Below are 16,030 nucleotides of genomic sequence, written 5' to 3'. Positions count from 1 at the left end.
AGTTTCATAAACAAACTATGTTTCGGACGAGCAAGCAAGCTATAATATTTGTACAATACTGCTGACAATTGTTTCACACACATTAATGTTAAGGCAGACCTAATAAGAACGAGACGTATAGTGCTCTTCTGATCAGTACATAGCCACACCCAGCAACGTTTTTGATAAATCCGTGCAGACTACAGCACACTACGTTTCTTTTTAGCTGACCTATACATCTGGGCACTATTACATTGTCTGCCAAGTCATTAAAAAAAGGTGCAGTCTATAGATAATGTGGTTGGCACAGAGGCAGCGGAAGAAAGTTACAGGATGATGCTATTATCGTGATAAAAAAGAAAGAAAATGTTACATTAAAATTGCACAAAACTATTGCTCAAGCTAATGCACAAAATTGTCAGGCTAGCATTCATATGTTAATGTACAGAGGGGTCCACTGTTAAAGGGAACACTGAGCTCCACCGGGCGGTGGAGCTCGGTGCCACCACTGGCCGGTGGCTGCACCAAGTTTCGCGCAGGCGCAGTGAGCGCTGTGGGCGGTGTTCTTTTGTCGTCTGCTACCGTCTGCTGCCGCACTTCGGATAGTAGAGAAGCAGGCCGATCACGCCTTTTTAATGGTGGTCGGTGAGTGCATGGCCAAACACTGATAGCCAGCCATTGCAAAGCTGAAGGAAAATTGGACGATGCAAAATATGAACAAGCAGATATTTTTGCCGTTTCAGCTTACAAGACAAGTTTGATCTTTTTTTTACGGATGTCTCTTTGTGACACGGCTATATTAGAGAATACTTCTCCGTGTGTAGTGCCCATCTCATTTCTACTACTGCATATTCGAGTCGCTGCAGTGCATAGGCTGCACAAAGAATGCACAAGCGCCTTTAACGAACATATTAATTTGTAAAAAGGTATCACACGAGTTATCGTTGAATCATGGGTATCGACGTGCACACTAAACATTTTTGAGGTGGGCAAAAATCTTTATGAAATGATAAGGCGAACAAAAGATGGCACGGTCATTGCTGCTGATGATAAGGGCATTTATCTGATTATGCATCAATCCAGCCACTTTCCTTTCCACTGGAAGGAAAGTGGCTGCGTTCAAACACGAATTACGCGAGCTGGTTGCTTCGCGACGATACGAAGCGCGGCAGCTCACCGTAGCAGACGCCGAAAGAGCACCGCCCACAGCCGTCACTGCGCTTGCGCGACACTCGTTACGGCCGCCGACCGGCGGTGTCGCCGATCAGACGCCACACGTTCCGGTGTTCCCTTTAACAGCGGACCCCTCTGTACATGAACCTCGGCGTCTCATTGCCTGCACAACTCTGTTCACAAACTTTGTAACAACCACTCTTGGCATTGTTATATTCAAACCAAAAAACAATCGTTCCAGTACTGCACTGGTGTTGAAGGATTTAGGCCCATGTACTATGTTCAGTACAAAAAATACACTCATGATTGCGACGACCCCTTCCTTCGCATTTCTGACCATGAACAGCCGCTCCTTTTTGACACAGAGGTGGAGAAACTCTGCGTGTTCCAGGTTGTGGCCAGAATACACCACACAGGGGGAGTGCGGAACCCTCACGTCCTGCAATGACAACAAAGAAAGCTTACTGATCATGAAAGTATATTCATGCTTTTGCATGTGTAAGCACGTTATAAAGGGGTTGCTATGCTTAAGCAAGCCAGTATAATGTAGTAATGCAGCCTCAACTGCAAACAATTTAGGCTGTAGAGAAGCTTAACACAACCCAGCATTATTCTAATAACCTGTGTAATGCAAGCAAGGTCATTTTTGCAGCATAGATGCTCCTCACATTGAGTGCAAGAGCAGTTAAAGATTGCTCGTTTGTTCACCCTTACCTTTTGTATATTGATTTATGATTTAATTGTTTTCCCATTATTGCTACATGTATTGTTGTTCTTCCTAATACGTACAGCACTTATTAATGATTGTATCACCCCCCCCCCCCTATGTAATACCCTCCCTGTGAGGGCCTTTAGGGCAACAAGAATAAATAAAAACGAATAAATAGCTGGTGAAATGAAGTAGGACCGCAGTTCACATTAAACAAAAAGCATCTGGGTCTTTATACAGTAGCTACACTGTTTCCACAATCAAAGCCATTTGAGGAATTACGGCATTGTTTAGATCCAATTTCATTAATGAATATGTGAAAGAACTTACGTTCTCAAGCACAAATAGCGCTGGCACTGCTGTTTTTTCCTTCCCAATTGAAGCAATTATCTTGAGTTGCAACAGCAAGGAGGTCTGTAAAAGGATTACAATTCGTGTTAGCTTCAATGATCAGACAGACATGTGCAATACACTTGTACAAAATTCTCGTTATTTCTTGCTTGTAATAGCTTTGTTTACCTTTGATTCAACAATATCCGTTTTCTGAAATGGTTGAAAATCACAATCACAATAAGAGGTTATAATCATCACACGGAAAATTTCGATCGCGATCGAGCCGACCGCACTACCATGTAGATCAAACGTGATAAATGCCTCGTTGGCGTAACCTATTTTTTGAGCACAGCCGCGGTATGTCAGACAGACATTGTCTCGGCTGTGGGTCAGCCATGCCAGATTATACCTTTCTCAAGACTTAAGGCGCTCTACCTTCAAAATGCCATCACTGAGTTTCCCGGGGGAGCAGTAGGGGCATTTTGTTTGAGCATTTTCTTTGAGTTAGTATATTTTGAAAAGTCACAGCGAGCAGCACACGAAAAGCCGGGCATGAGCGAAAATACTGCTCCAGGACAGCAGCCCCGGTCTCCACTACGGCCCCTACGGCTCCCCCGGGAAAATCAGTGATGTTATTTTGAAGGTAGAGGCGCGAGAAAGGTATAATCCGGCATGACTGATACAGCACGAGCGTCGCAGGCGTGAGTATGTCCATGCGACGTACCACGCCCGTGCGAGAACAGGTTACGCCAACGAGTAATCTACCTCGAACGTAATCCTTTTTCCCATTCACGCGTCCTTTTTGCCGTAAGACGCCGTTTATTGGCATTTTCGAAAAAAATATTTCTGATCGCGACGCCGGCTCACCACATATCATTTTAACACCTACGGTCCTACGCTACGCAAAGAAAACAAATAAAATGACAACGGGCTTACCTCGTGAGCAAGTTACGAGCGCGTAGACTGTTGAACATCCGTTGAGGGGGTAGCGGTGACTCCGCTGAGCCAACATGGCTGAGCTCAGCGCTACCGTTGAGGGCAGGCTATCCGCATCCAAGCACATACGTGCACCTGAACACACGACGTCTTCGATGCCATTGCGTGCAGAGTTTTGTAGACGAAGTGAAACACATTCAGCACAAATATTTCCGCGCTATGATGGCACATCACGAGCACACACGCGCACATCACACAGCGACAAATTCGGAATTTCGCCATTTTGAACATGCCGAGAGTCAAGCAGCGTAACCATCCATCGCTTCCGTTCTTCGCTCCCGATGCGTCAATTTCTGTTCCTTGGGGCCTTGCTCCACTCTTGAGTACAAATCAAAACATATTTACGGTGAACTAGCAATCTGGACAACATAAAACGGTAAAAGCCGACTGACTACACATTTGCAGCTGCATCAACCGCTTCTTGGATCCTTCGAGATCGGAAGCGCTGCGCATTGTGCCACCTGGTGCCGCGCGCTGTGAGCACGGAGAACAAATCGGAATCGGTTCCGTTTTCCAGTTTATGCTGTAGTTGCTGGAACAGTAAAATTATAGCTCGACAAATAATTTAACTCTGAAAGAGGATAACGCTTCCTCTTCAACAAGGGAGCGCAGTTTGTAGAAAGAGATAGAGAAAGCAAGGATAGGAAAGGCAGGCAGGTCAATCAGACGAGCGTCCGATTTCCTACTGGGGATGGCAAACCCCAGTGCGCCAGTGTTGCAATGCTGTGGACGGCAATGCGTTTAGTGTATTGCTAATTTGGGTTGGTTGGTGCATGTAATGAACGGGTAAATAATGAGTTGTGTCATAAATTTTTCTCAATGTTAGAATAAAGCTCATGCAAGAAATGGTGTTGCATGTAGGGTAAAAACAGAAATAAAGGTTGAATCGCTAGGTCAACACGGCATTGGGCGTTTTTTCTTTTCTTTTTTTTTCTTTTTAGTACCCACAGTACTAGGTCCCTCATCTTCGGTCACCATCGCGTAGTCGGCACACCGTGCATATCGATGCATGTTCGCGAACTTATGGAAGATCATATATGCCGCATAGGATGCAGCTTATTGTTCCAGATGACAGCTTGCCTTAGTTTGTGCATGTTTGCGGACTGTTTTATGTGGACAAAGTTCTTTTGAACATGCTTGAGCTACTTGAGACTGTTCGCTTCGATGAACACTTCCATGTGTTTGTTGTGAGCACAACTGACAAGTACATAGTTATAACCTCATTTTCAGAATTTGCAACAGAGCCACTGTACATACATAAGCACATGGGGCGCCGTGTTATAAGCGCACGCCATTCCTTGTTCTAAAGATAAATTGACTGCGTTTGGCTTACTAATTCTCATTTATTCATGTCAAATGGCAAGCTTGGTTTTTCTCACCCAGAACTATCTTAAAATTGCGTGGTTGTCGTGCGATGTGTCTGTTCAGTGGGATTACTGGTGGTGTCTGTGTTTTGTAATTGGATTGCGTATTTATTTATTGTGATCAAATGATACTAGTGAAAACAAATTCTCTATTGTAGTGCAATTCTTCAATAATTTGTTGATCTTCGTTCGCAGTGTACTCAAGAAAGTAAAGAGTGAAAAAGGAATAAAAATGTATTCAACTTACTGGTAATTTGCATAGTTCGGTGGCTAAAAGCTAGAACAGCTGGTGGGCTCTTGTAGAATCATGTTCATGTTGGCTAACACGATTCTTAAAAGGGAATATCTGTCGAACTTACTCTGTATATATCAGGCATTTTGCCAGTGATATAAAGAGAAAAAAAAAACAGCACCGTGAAGATAACAAGTGATACAGTTCAAGGCCACGACCATAAATAATTAATGGTCGCGGCCATGAAACGTATATTTTAGGAAGACTATTCAATAAAACAATTACTTTTCATTGAGATTTTGATAGGGCATATTGTTATTTCAAAATTGAAGCCAGACAATATGTGAAGTTTAGCCATCTCACATAAATGCTGTCAGCGGCGGCAGCCTAGCAAAATATACACCGAAATAGTGTGGCTTCATGCATTATTGTTCCAGATACATCCACCAGAAAGTTTTTCTCGAAAGATAGAAAGGAAAACATCATAGCAAGCTCTTTCTGAAGGAATATCTTAAAAACGTGTCGCTCACCAAATTCGCATTTACTGGGTACATTTTGCGTACAGGCTGACTTGAATTTGGAATTACCGCATGCTCTTTAAATTGAAAATAAAAGCTAGCCGATTGCGATAAGTACATATGGAGTACGTATTGAGTGCTATAGGATAGATACACTTGAGATGAATTGCCTTGAATACTGTATTACGAAATAAAGCGCCTTTATTATCACCAATGCTCTGGGCATGTTGTATACAGCCTTTGTAAAAGACCCATGCCTACACATATGTGTACATATACGTATTTGTGTGTCACTTACAACCTTCTTGAGCGTAAAGAAACACCCTTGGTGTCAATCGGAGGGTGCTAAAGATGTATGCACCCTACTGATCGGGTGTAGTATTGTAAAATAATGGGAGAAGGGTGTTAAAGAGTGTACCCAAGGGCGTGAAAATAAGAATACACCCTTGTTACACCCTTTTGGGTGTAAAAATTTTTACTGTGTATTGCGCTGGTTTATGGCAGCCATTTATTCTAAATACTGATTATGGCGAATTGATGTCTGTAGAAAGCTGTGTTTCTAATTTACCGTCGGTTTTTGCCGTCTGTCATACTGCGTCGACTCTTTAAACTCTCAGCTGTGATGTAATCTGTAAGTCTACGACGGTTTTTGGATGCTAAAAAAATCGGGGCAATTCGGACTTCGCAGCCAAGGTAGGTTACCGCAGAGGTTGATGCCGAGGGAACGCTGGATGAACAAGTGAAGTGAACCAAGAGCTATGCAAGTAGAGCACGTGGTTAGTGATATAGTCCCAGCCTGCGCAACTCGGGCAGTCATCAAAGCGTTTATCACTCGTCTCGAAGGGCCAGTGTTACATAACTCGGTGCGTTTGCCATTGATGCTGCACTTACTCGCCATGGATGCATGGCGTGTTGCCTTGAAACGCTACCAGGCCATGTGCCCGTTAGCGACTTCGAAATCACGAATCGGAACTGAAACTCTGAGACCCGAGCTTCAGCTTTCACGTGATCAGAGCCGATCAACAAGGGTGCGTTTAGAAGTCGAGAGAGATGTATGGAGGAGCTGGAACACACTGATGCATTCGTGCCGATGGATGAGCGTTTCAACAGTCTCGATACGTGAGCTTCTGCTACCAAATGAGATCCAAAAACGACAGAATTGTTCATGGGTTCCGTGTCTAAATCTTTAGGCTTTTTGCAATAGTGCTGATTCGGTTAGTTAGTATTTATTTATAGCGCGTAGAATGGGAGACATCTATTTATGGTGTACTTTTCCCCATAGCATCTACTAAATTAGCCGTTCTGAGGCCTTCGTACGTTTGTGTACGTCATTGAACGTTTCCATCTTTTCATGTAGCGAGCTACCGCGAAGAAAGAAGAGCGCATGCCGCTTGAAGCCCTGCATATCAAAGCCAGTGACATAATGGGCTGGGTGTTATTGCACGCTAGGCTTTCATACCGTACCATCAAAACAATTTCAAGAATACCGCCACGGAAACGCCCGAACTTTGCTGCTGATGTGAGATCAAATGTAGCGAAAGTATAAAACACCGTTAACTTTCCGTGAGTCAGAAATAACTACCTGCTTGGCTGAAGCCGGCAGGCTGGACACCCCCATGTCGGGCGATGACGTAGTTTCCACCGAATAGGAAACTGTGGGGTGCGTAGCCAGGAAAATCTTCTGCGGTTAAAAAAATAAAAAAAGGTTAGAGATATGGGGTGATGAAGGAAATAATCAGTGCTTATCGCTGATCTCACTTTGCAATTTTTGACAGTGCGCATAATTAATGTTTTGAAAGCGGAGTCTGCAAGTGAACTTTGTTGCAAATTTACATCCGGTGTTCATCGTTGCTTCATAGGTCATTGATCTTATTATTTCAGCACAGTATCCTCCGTAGTAAACTCCAATGCAGCTGTTCTGTATATTGACGTCCTGTCACCGAACTTCCGCATACCGGAAAATAAATCTGCCCTTGTGATAGTTGCTCTAGGTAAGCCTTGCCTTGTTTATTGTTTTGTACTTTCGTCACTTCCTTCTTCCTATTTACATCTCTAACTTTTGTTTTCATCACCTCCTTCCTAAAGAGTAGGCAGGCGTTGTGCACCTATCGGTATCAGTTGTCAGCCTACTCTCTTCCTATTTCGCTCTGTCTTTTTTATGTCTGTTTTCGCGTCGAATAATACTAATAATAATAATAATAATAATAATAATAATAATAATAATAATAATAATAATAATAATAATAATTTAGGCACATTTAACTCAACTATCTGCAATTTGTATGAAATTAGTTAAAATAAACTGCATCTCTCCTCGGCGGAATGCTACTCTGCTAGCCTTCTTAATATACTTCGCCATTGCACATTCTCTCCATAGCAGCAGGAAGTGGCACCATCATGACCTTGAGTGGTCTCTTGCTTCCTTACGTCAGCTCTGCTGCAAAGGCAAGTATCACAGGCTCCGAGTCCTATCTATTTTTGAATTGTTATTTGGTGAGGCAGCTTGGTGGCGTGGTGTTGCCTTTATAAAAAGTGATTGTTTTTTAGCACCCCATAAGTGGCACACAGGCTATGGGAGGCGCCGTACATAGTGGGCTTGGGGTGTGCTCCAGATAAATTTTGGACCACCTCGAGTTTTGAACGAGCACCAAAAACACCGTACACGAGCCCCTCTGCATTGCACTCTCATAGGAATGTGGGATCCGCAGCGGGGAATCAATCGTGCAACCTTGTGCTCAGCAAAAGAACGCCATATACATATAGATACAGCACCACGCGGTCCCTCTATCCGGCGCCGGCGACTCTCTAATGGTGCAGCCCCAGCTATTGCGTCATTCAAAATATCTGGCAAAGTATTCCGTAGAATACAAATGATTCTACGTCTTAATGTTTGTGCTTCTTGCAGAACAAACCTCATATTCTTTATAAAGCTACACAGAACAGAGGAATGCCATGCGCAGACAGGCAGACGTAGGGCCGCAGCTTAATGCCTATTTTTTGTAAGTAGGCACCAGCTTCAATGTCAAGCCAATGAATATCAATTTTTGTGCGCATTGAAAGTGACCGAAAATATTTTAAAGGACACAATTCTACACTTCGTATATAAAGAAACAAACACACAAAAACAAAAGTAACCATGTTGGAATCGATGACAGGCGAAGCTTTAGCGAAGTGGTCAAGTAAATTCTATTTATATTAATGCGTCGCATAATACTGCGTTTGTTTTTATGCTCATGCAATGGCAGCAATGTGAATTTTTATGCACCGCACAGAGAAAAGGCAATCGTCTCCCAGATACCGAAGGACCTCTCTTCCAAGAGCAGTACACTACTAAAAAAAGGTCATAGTAGTTACTACCTAGTGTCACCCCATTTGCTACCTTAGTATAACTGCAGTTCACAACGGTAAAGTTAGTAACATAACTGACTAAACAAGGTAGTCATTGTTGCTAATGGGTCTCAGCTGCCATTTCCAAACGCAGTTAGCAACACCTGATGCAAAGATTCTCACCTCTGTTGCATATATAGGACCAGCTGCGACGTATTCCACGATGGGTCCGATATATGTCTTACATTATAGAAATTTGGAATCTGGTGGTGCTAACTAGAGCGCTGCATGGGTTGGGCCGGGCCGGGTCGGGTAGGGCAATTTTTCACGGGCTCGGGCACGGCATGTGCTTTTTGACCCAGACCCGGGCCGGGCTCGGGTTTTTTCACGTAGGCCCAGGCCGGGCTCCGACTTTCTGGTGGTGCACGTAACGTGCAGCGAGTTATCCTCACGCGTCTCGACTCTGAAAAACCTGTTGCCCCGGCGCGGCTACTCCTGTGTACTTCCCTTTTCTTCTTCCGTCGTATTTTGCGCTGTTTGAACAGAATGTAAAAGTCCAGAAAGACCGAAGTCGCCTTAAATCAAAGGATGCCATTGTATTCCTTACCGAAACCAATGCAATTAATGCTCTATGTGCAGTATTCAGCTATAAGTGTGTTATTGCAAGCACGTGCCCTTATTCCGGTCAGAAGTTTTCACTTTCTCAATTAGTGCATTTAGGATATATTTTTTTATTTTTTCCCTTACATATATATCTTGAATATATATGTCTATGTACCCTTTGATTTAATTACCTAGAAATACATTGGTCATTCTTCACGCCACGCAGTAATAAACTGGGTTTGTTTCAGTGTAATATTGTTTTCTTCGATCATTGTCCCTGATCAATATCCAACAAGAAGCGCGTGTAAAATGACACGATATCAATAATAATTTTTCTTACGTAGCTTAATGTTTCAGCGATACCAATTACTTTTAGAAGACAGTGGTAAAAACAGCAGTTCACCTGGCTAAAACTACATTTGGTACCGGCCGTCAAGAGTCATGGGCGCACCAAAGCAACTAAAATATGAAAAAAATGTACTGCACAGGCGTTCTGCAAGAAAATCTGGGCGTCCGCCAGCGTCCGCGTAGCGAACGCGCGCTCGCTAGCAGACGACGCGCTTTATAATCGCGTTGTATAATCCGTGCCTCAAATATATATCTTTGGCAAAATGGTGTAATTTTATATTTTCAGTTGAAGTAAAGCACTATTCTAAGCGCGTACGATGCGCAATCGGCCACGGCGCCGGCAGCGAAAGTACGTTGAATATGCCGCGGAGCGCGTCTTCGACCTAATCTCAGTTCGCTGGCAGCTCCCTCGCACGATTTTTCCACATCCGGCGCCTCAGAGGGAGAGCGCCGTTCGGCCCAGTGCCCACTCGGCCATTGTCCAATACACTCTACTTCAGTTTCACCGTTTCGCTGCGCTAATGTCCCTAAATAGTAAAAGTACCGCCATCTGCTTTTTTCCCCGCCGCCCCTTCTCCTAAAGCGCTTGCTTTTTTTCTTCATTTTTTGCTTGCGAAAGCAAGTCGACGGTGGCGGCCCTAGAAAGTCCACGTTGAAACTTTCAGGCCGGGCGCGCTCCACCACCCGCTTAGACGGCGGCTGCGCAGAGTGACTTTCAACATGGCTCTGAGGCGAAAAAAAAAATAAAGAATTCAAAGCGCGCGCTATCATCGTCCAATCAGAGGTACAGGAGAAAGCGAAGCGGCGTTGATCAAAGGATGGCGGTACTTTTCTTATATAGGGACTTTACGCTGCGCAGAATCGCAGCGACACTCGGCGGGCCCCGCGACATATGGAAAGTTTCAACTCTTAAAATCTACCAATAAAAATGGTCGAGTCTTGCCGCCGCCGGAGGCTTTGATTTTTTTTTCTTTTTCCCTGCGAGGCGACTTGCGAGTCACAAGCGGCCAACGCTAGCGCGAAGTTCGCGTTGGACGCCTGTTCTTCAAGAGCATCAACGACCAAAGCCTGGGCAGTACCAGCATCATCGTAAACCTCGAGCGTAGGCCATCCAGTAACCATTCATCCAGCCACCGCGGCCAGGCTCCAACTCCTGTGTGGGCCCTGTGGTGTGCGCCGTACCTACACCGAATCGTCGAAGAAGGCCTGCGAAGGTAATGCCGCTGCCAGGGTGTCTATACCAACTCCAGGAAGACGGCATGTTTCGAATTCGTGACAAAGTTTTGACCCTAAATTAATAAGTTTGCTATTAGGAGATTGAAATATCTCGCATTGGAAAATATTTTCTTCTGTATGTACCTTCTTTTTATTATTCGTATGTGAAAATATGACTCGCTGCGAAATGGGTTTTACCACTTTTTTGGAAGATATTTAATTCGCTGTGCGTTTTAATAATCTCTACTGTTTTCGTTTTGAATGAAATAAACATTACGCCGTACAATTCAAACTGTATTATATCGCCATTTTTTAACATGCTTGTTAGAGAGTGACATCATCCTGTGACATGGTGTCTGCCCGTCTTGCCATAAAAGAAAGTTGTGTGTCATTCAGGGAATTTAGCAAAAGACTCAGGGAGAACATGTAAATCTCGGGGAACTTGAAAATGTCAACTTGTTAGACACCCTGTGCTGCGTCCGTTATTCAACTTTCCTCTGCTGAAGCCTGACAATTGCTGTTTCATTTCAGACCGCTGCTGCGATGCCTAAGTGTCATCTGCTACAATGGACGTCGCGAGCTTAAAGAAAGACATCGAATCCGGGAAGCTGGCGCTCATCTCGAAATAGAGTGGAAAAAGTGATGTGTGGAAAAGATTTTTTGAACTTGTTGACTCCGAAACACTAACGCCTGTAGCACACGTGCAGTGTAGGAACTGCAAAAGCTTCCTCACCTATGATAGTGTCAAGACGGGTCCATCCCATCTGAGACGCCACAAATGTAAGATTGGCTCCCGACTGCGCTGCCATAATGTAGTTTTTTCAACTGAAGAAACCCAGTGCAACTGCTAGCGTGAAGGAAACTATTGGTACTGCTTGCGTTCGTCGGGGCGCGAAGGATATGAGGCCTTTAGACGTTGTATGCGACACAGGGTTCTTGAGCCTAGCCGACGAACTGATTGCTGTTGGTTGGCTAGGCTTATTGGACGAACTGATTGGACCGTACCCGCGAAAGATGTCTTTCCACACCCTACAACAGTTCTTCGCAAGGTGGCTGGTGCGCTCAGGGAATCGTTGAAGCCAGATATACGCGTACATCAGGCAATGGAAGCAAGGCGTTGTGCTTGAACGGTGGACATGTGGACTGACGATTATAAGAAGGTGGCGTACGCAAGGGTCACTGTTCACTACATTAACAAAAAGTGGCGGCTGATCAGCCTTGTCCTTTTCTGTCCTTTTCGCCTCTGATTTCCCTCCCGAGAAGAAAACTGGAGAGAACATGAGAAAAGAGATCGTACTCAGGTGTGCAAAGCTAGGATACGAGGAGGCCATGTTGAAAAAGGTAGTGTTCGTAGCTGACCAAGGGGCGAACGTTATTAGTGCTTTACGTACTTTCCCCAGAATGAATTGCACGGCCCACATACTGAACACCATCCTCTGGCCCACTTTTGACAACGTGTTCCTCTTTCAGCACCTTCCGGAGTTATCCAAACAACTTAATAAGCTAAAAACGATTGTGACGTTCCTAAAGCAGAGTGGACTCTCCAACCAGCTACCACATGGCGTGTGCCAAGAAGTAAGCATGAGATGGAATTCATGGCTAGTCATGATAAGGTCCCTAGTAGGGCAGTACGATGAGATTGAATATGTTCTTAAAACCAGGCACGCTTATGGAGAGCGTTGACAGTGCCACTCTCAAGGATATCGTGAATTTCCTGGAACCGTTCAGGGGGGCCAGTGACAAGCTTCAACAAGAGAAGCTGCCGACACTGCCACTGGCACTGCTCTACTACCGGCGGCTGAAGGGACATCTAACTGTTACTCCTGGAGGCACATCGTTGATTACAAAATTGCAGAAAAGAGCAGCTCTGTTTTTGGAGAACAAGCAGCAAATTGAAGGTTTGCACTACGTCGCCACGTTTTTGAGGCCGCCTTTCCGGCACCTCAGAGCCCTCACTGAGGCAGAAAGACGTTCATTTCACAGCACTGTGCGCGAGACGATGGTGGCCATGCTCGTGGTGCCACCTCAAGAAAACTGCGACCTTGGAGAAACGACCAGTGCCCAGCCAGCGAAGCGAAGGCTTCTTGATTTCCAGGAGTGGTATGATGATGACGAGGTAGTGGTTGAATTCGACGAGCTGGACACGTATCTTCAATCTGGAGGCTCTATCCGACGGTGATGGAATGCATGTGCTACAATGCTGGAACTCTCAGAGCAAGACGTTGCCACGTCTTGCTTTCCTGGCGAAAAGTCTTGTGCATTCCCGCAACAAGTGCAAGCAGTGAACGAAAATTTAACGCTGTTGGCTACATCATGACCGAAAGAAGAACATGTTTAAATCCCGATTCACTGGATAACCTTGTTTTCCTCCTTAAAAACATGTAGTCATTTTTTTCCTAATTGATTTGCATAGCTTACGGAAAACGCCTATGCTGGATCCCCTGTTGTTCAATGTTGCTCCCGTTTTAAGCCATATGTATATGGTTTAAAACTTCTTTATCTTTCTAGCTTTTATCCTTATATAATTGCTCATTATGTTGAGTTTTGTTGTTTGATCTGGAATTCAATACATCTATGTGTGTGCAGAGTTGTAAATATTTGTTATCGACAAGGTCATCGTTGCCACAGATTACAACTGAATCTTAATCAATGATTAAAGATTTAGGTAACTGCTTTTTGACCACTTCAAACATCCGACATAATGAAATAATTAGGGCTAATATTTTTTGGGTTGGGGAAGAGAAATGGTACTCTCTGCGTGGCACTCGAAATTCACTTGCAAGCGCCTTCACGTGTTATATAATCGACGTCGTGAATAAAATTATGGGAAGTAAATTCAAGGAAATCATTTACTCCCCATACAGAAACAGCAAAACTCCAATGATCGTAAGGTGTCCGTAGCAAGGAAATAAATAACGAATAGCCTTGGCAGGCGGCACATGTGCTCGGGCAAAACGACTCAAATGCATTGAGCCTTGAGCTCTGGACAACTACAGTCAGCGTTTGTTTTTTTAGCCATGACTTGTCTAACCGTTACAAGACCAGGATGCGCTCAAAGCCCCCCCCCCCCCCCCCCCCCCTCGTTTCCGGAGCCCCGGGTCGCCTCGTATATTGGAAATATATTAGTGTTCCCAGTAGAGCGCAGTTTCGCACATCACGTAGCAATTCTTGACGCTCAATGCCTTTGTAGGTCTCCAGTCGGGTTCGGGCCGGCTTCGAGCCGGGCTCAGGCCGGGCTGGGCCTAAGGTAAAGGGGTGGCGGGCCGGGCCGGGCGGGTAACGTAGATTATGTCTCACCATAAAACTTTTGGTCGGGCTTAGGCGGGCAGCCCAACGGAAAAACGGGCCCGGGCCGGGCCCGGGTAGAAAAAAATCAGCCCGTGCAGTGCTCTAGTACTAACTGCGTTCGGAATATTGTAGCTGAGGCCCATTGGTACCGGCAACTACCTTGTTTAATCAGTTATGTTACTAACTCTATCGTTACCAACTACAGTTATGGTAAGGTAGGAAATGGTGCTACACTAGGTAGCAACTTCTCCGAACTATTTTTAAGAGTGTAGCGCGTTTTCCGAGTTCACGTGCAGAAACATTGCTTACGCTCCGCTCCGCTAACGTTTCACGCACACGGCTGGCTGCATAAACTGCGTTGATTTGGCTTCTTTGACAAGCGCGTCTGCCAGAGACGCCGGCAACGCGCGCTAAGCGCGGCTGTAAAACGGCAAAGCAACCAGTAGACGCACCATAACGCTCCGCTCAAATGGCTTCGTAGCGGACCGTGGGCAGCGTTCTTCGTTCCGCTGCCGATATGAGCGTTGTGCGCACGCGCATTAGCGTTTCCCGCTAGCGTTCCGCTGAGCCGCTCTGCGCGAATCGTTCGGACACGACGCTCTGAGCGGAGCGGACCGTGAACGCTCTGCTAAAACTGTCTAATAGCAGAAGCCTGTATCTCAGTACTTCTGCCAAACTGATATTCTCAGGCTGTGCTGCAAGCGAAAAAAATGTGACACGGAGATGGCCAAGCATTTAGTAAACTTGGGCGATATATAGTAATGATTCATTTTATGCCAATGCCATCCTTCTTGTGCTTCCCCAGTGGTAAACCGAGCGCTTTTCCACCCACCTCATCACCGGGATAACTCGGCCGTGAACGTTAAGGAAGGAATAGAAACGAGCGAAAGGAGTCCTTACATTATAGCGGCCCTCGTATTTCTTGAGCATGGCTGAGCACTGCGTTATAATTCCCGTGATTAGACCCCCCCCCCCCCCCCCCCCTGGTGCCGCAAACTGAGTGTGTGCCGTGGTGGTAGAGTTATGCCATATGGTGTGCCCAATCTACTCATTAGATTGCAGTCAAGAGCAAAAGCTTACGAACAATTCGAGCGCATGCCAAACGTGCTCACACGGTCTCGCGGCCTCATTATTTGCGTATTCAAGAATACTACTACTACTAATTTAGCGTAAGAAACGCTGGAACTTCCCTGATCGCCAGCAGTGTCATGAGAGGCAGTGTTGTATATGACAGAGCTTGGAGGATGCAAGTTTCAACAGCATTCATTTGAACTTCGCCATGTTGCTACCATGGCTAATTTAGACAACGAGCCTCATTGCTATACTGAATGTGCGACCATACGTTTCATTTACGATAGTGTATACTAGGGCGCAAGGGCAGGAGCTTTAGGCCATGGAGTTCACCCCGTTGGGCATGAACTGCACGTACCAGCGATATAACAGGCACGCGCCGTTCCCCACGTAAGTCTAATGAGATCAAGCTGTGAGTGAATTGTGTCAGGAACTTCTGAGGGTGCTGTGAGAAAGCTACAGCCGCCTCTCCCCTCACGATCACTATTTACCTACAGACGCTGCTCTGTCATTCTCGTATCTCCGTTTTAACCCTACGGGACATGTAAATGGACAGGCTTATTGTCACAATGCTTGTGCACGGTGTGTGAATTGTTGAGGAGCATTTGACGCTGCAATCAATTTTTAATGACAGGGTCTCTGTACAGTTACGAGCTGTGGCTCGGCAGTGACAGCTGTCACTGTCATAGCAGTGCCTTCGAGCTAATGAAAGGCATATGGGTCAATGAACACGGTATTACACGTGTGTACTGTAAAGTAATTTACATTATTAAACACTAATAATGGTGTCAGTCGACCCATAACTCACATCCTCACACCTAAAAAGGGCGTGAAGGTGTGAGTTAGACACGTTTACACTGTTGTTCCCTTGTAA

The 16,030-nt window shown here is 45.2% G+C and overlaps 1 protein-coding gene across 1 annotated transcript in view; it reads left to right on the top strand.

The window, feature by feature from the left end:
* LOC119443035 (sodium-coupled monocarboxylate transporter 2-like) overlaps positions 1-12,376 on the top strand; it is a 109,290-nt gene extending 96,914 nt beyond the window's left edge. The window contains exons 10-13 of the mRNA XM_037708164.2: positions 7,186-7,295; positions 7,682-7,797; positions 10,633-10,796; positions 12,331-12,376. Coding sequence (XP_037564092.1) covers positions 7,186-7,295; positions 7,682-7,797; positions 10,633-10,796; positions 12,331-12,376 — 436 coding nt within the window. The remainder of the gene's footprint in view (positions 1-7,185; positions 7,296-7,681; positions 7,798-10,632; positions 10,797-12,330) is intronic.
* Positions 12,377-16,030: the final 3,654 nt, after the last annotated feature.

Source organism: Dermacentor silvarum, chromosome 1, assembly GCF_013339745.2.
Source record: "Dermacentor silvarum isolate Dsil-2018 chromosome 1, BIME_Dsil_1.4, whole genome shotgun sequence".
Classification (NCBI taxonomy): Eukaryota; Metazoa; Arthropoda; class Arachnida; order Ixodida; family Ixodidae; genus Dermacentor; species Dermacentor silvarum.
Note: the sequence above shows the minus strand (reverse complement) of the source record. Positions and strands in the feature narration are given on the sequence as shown.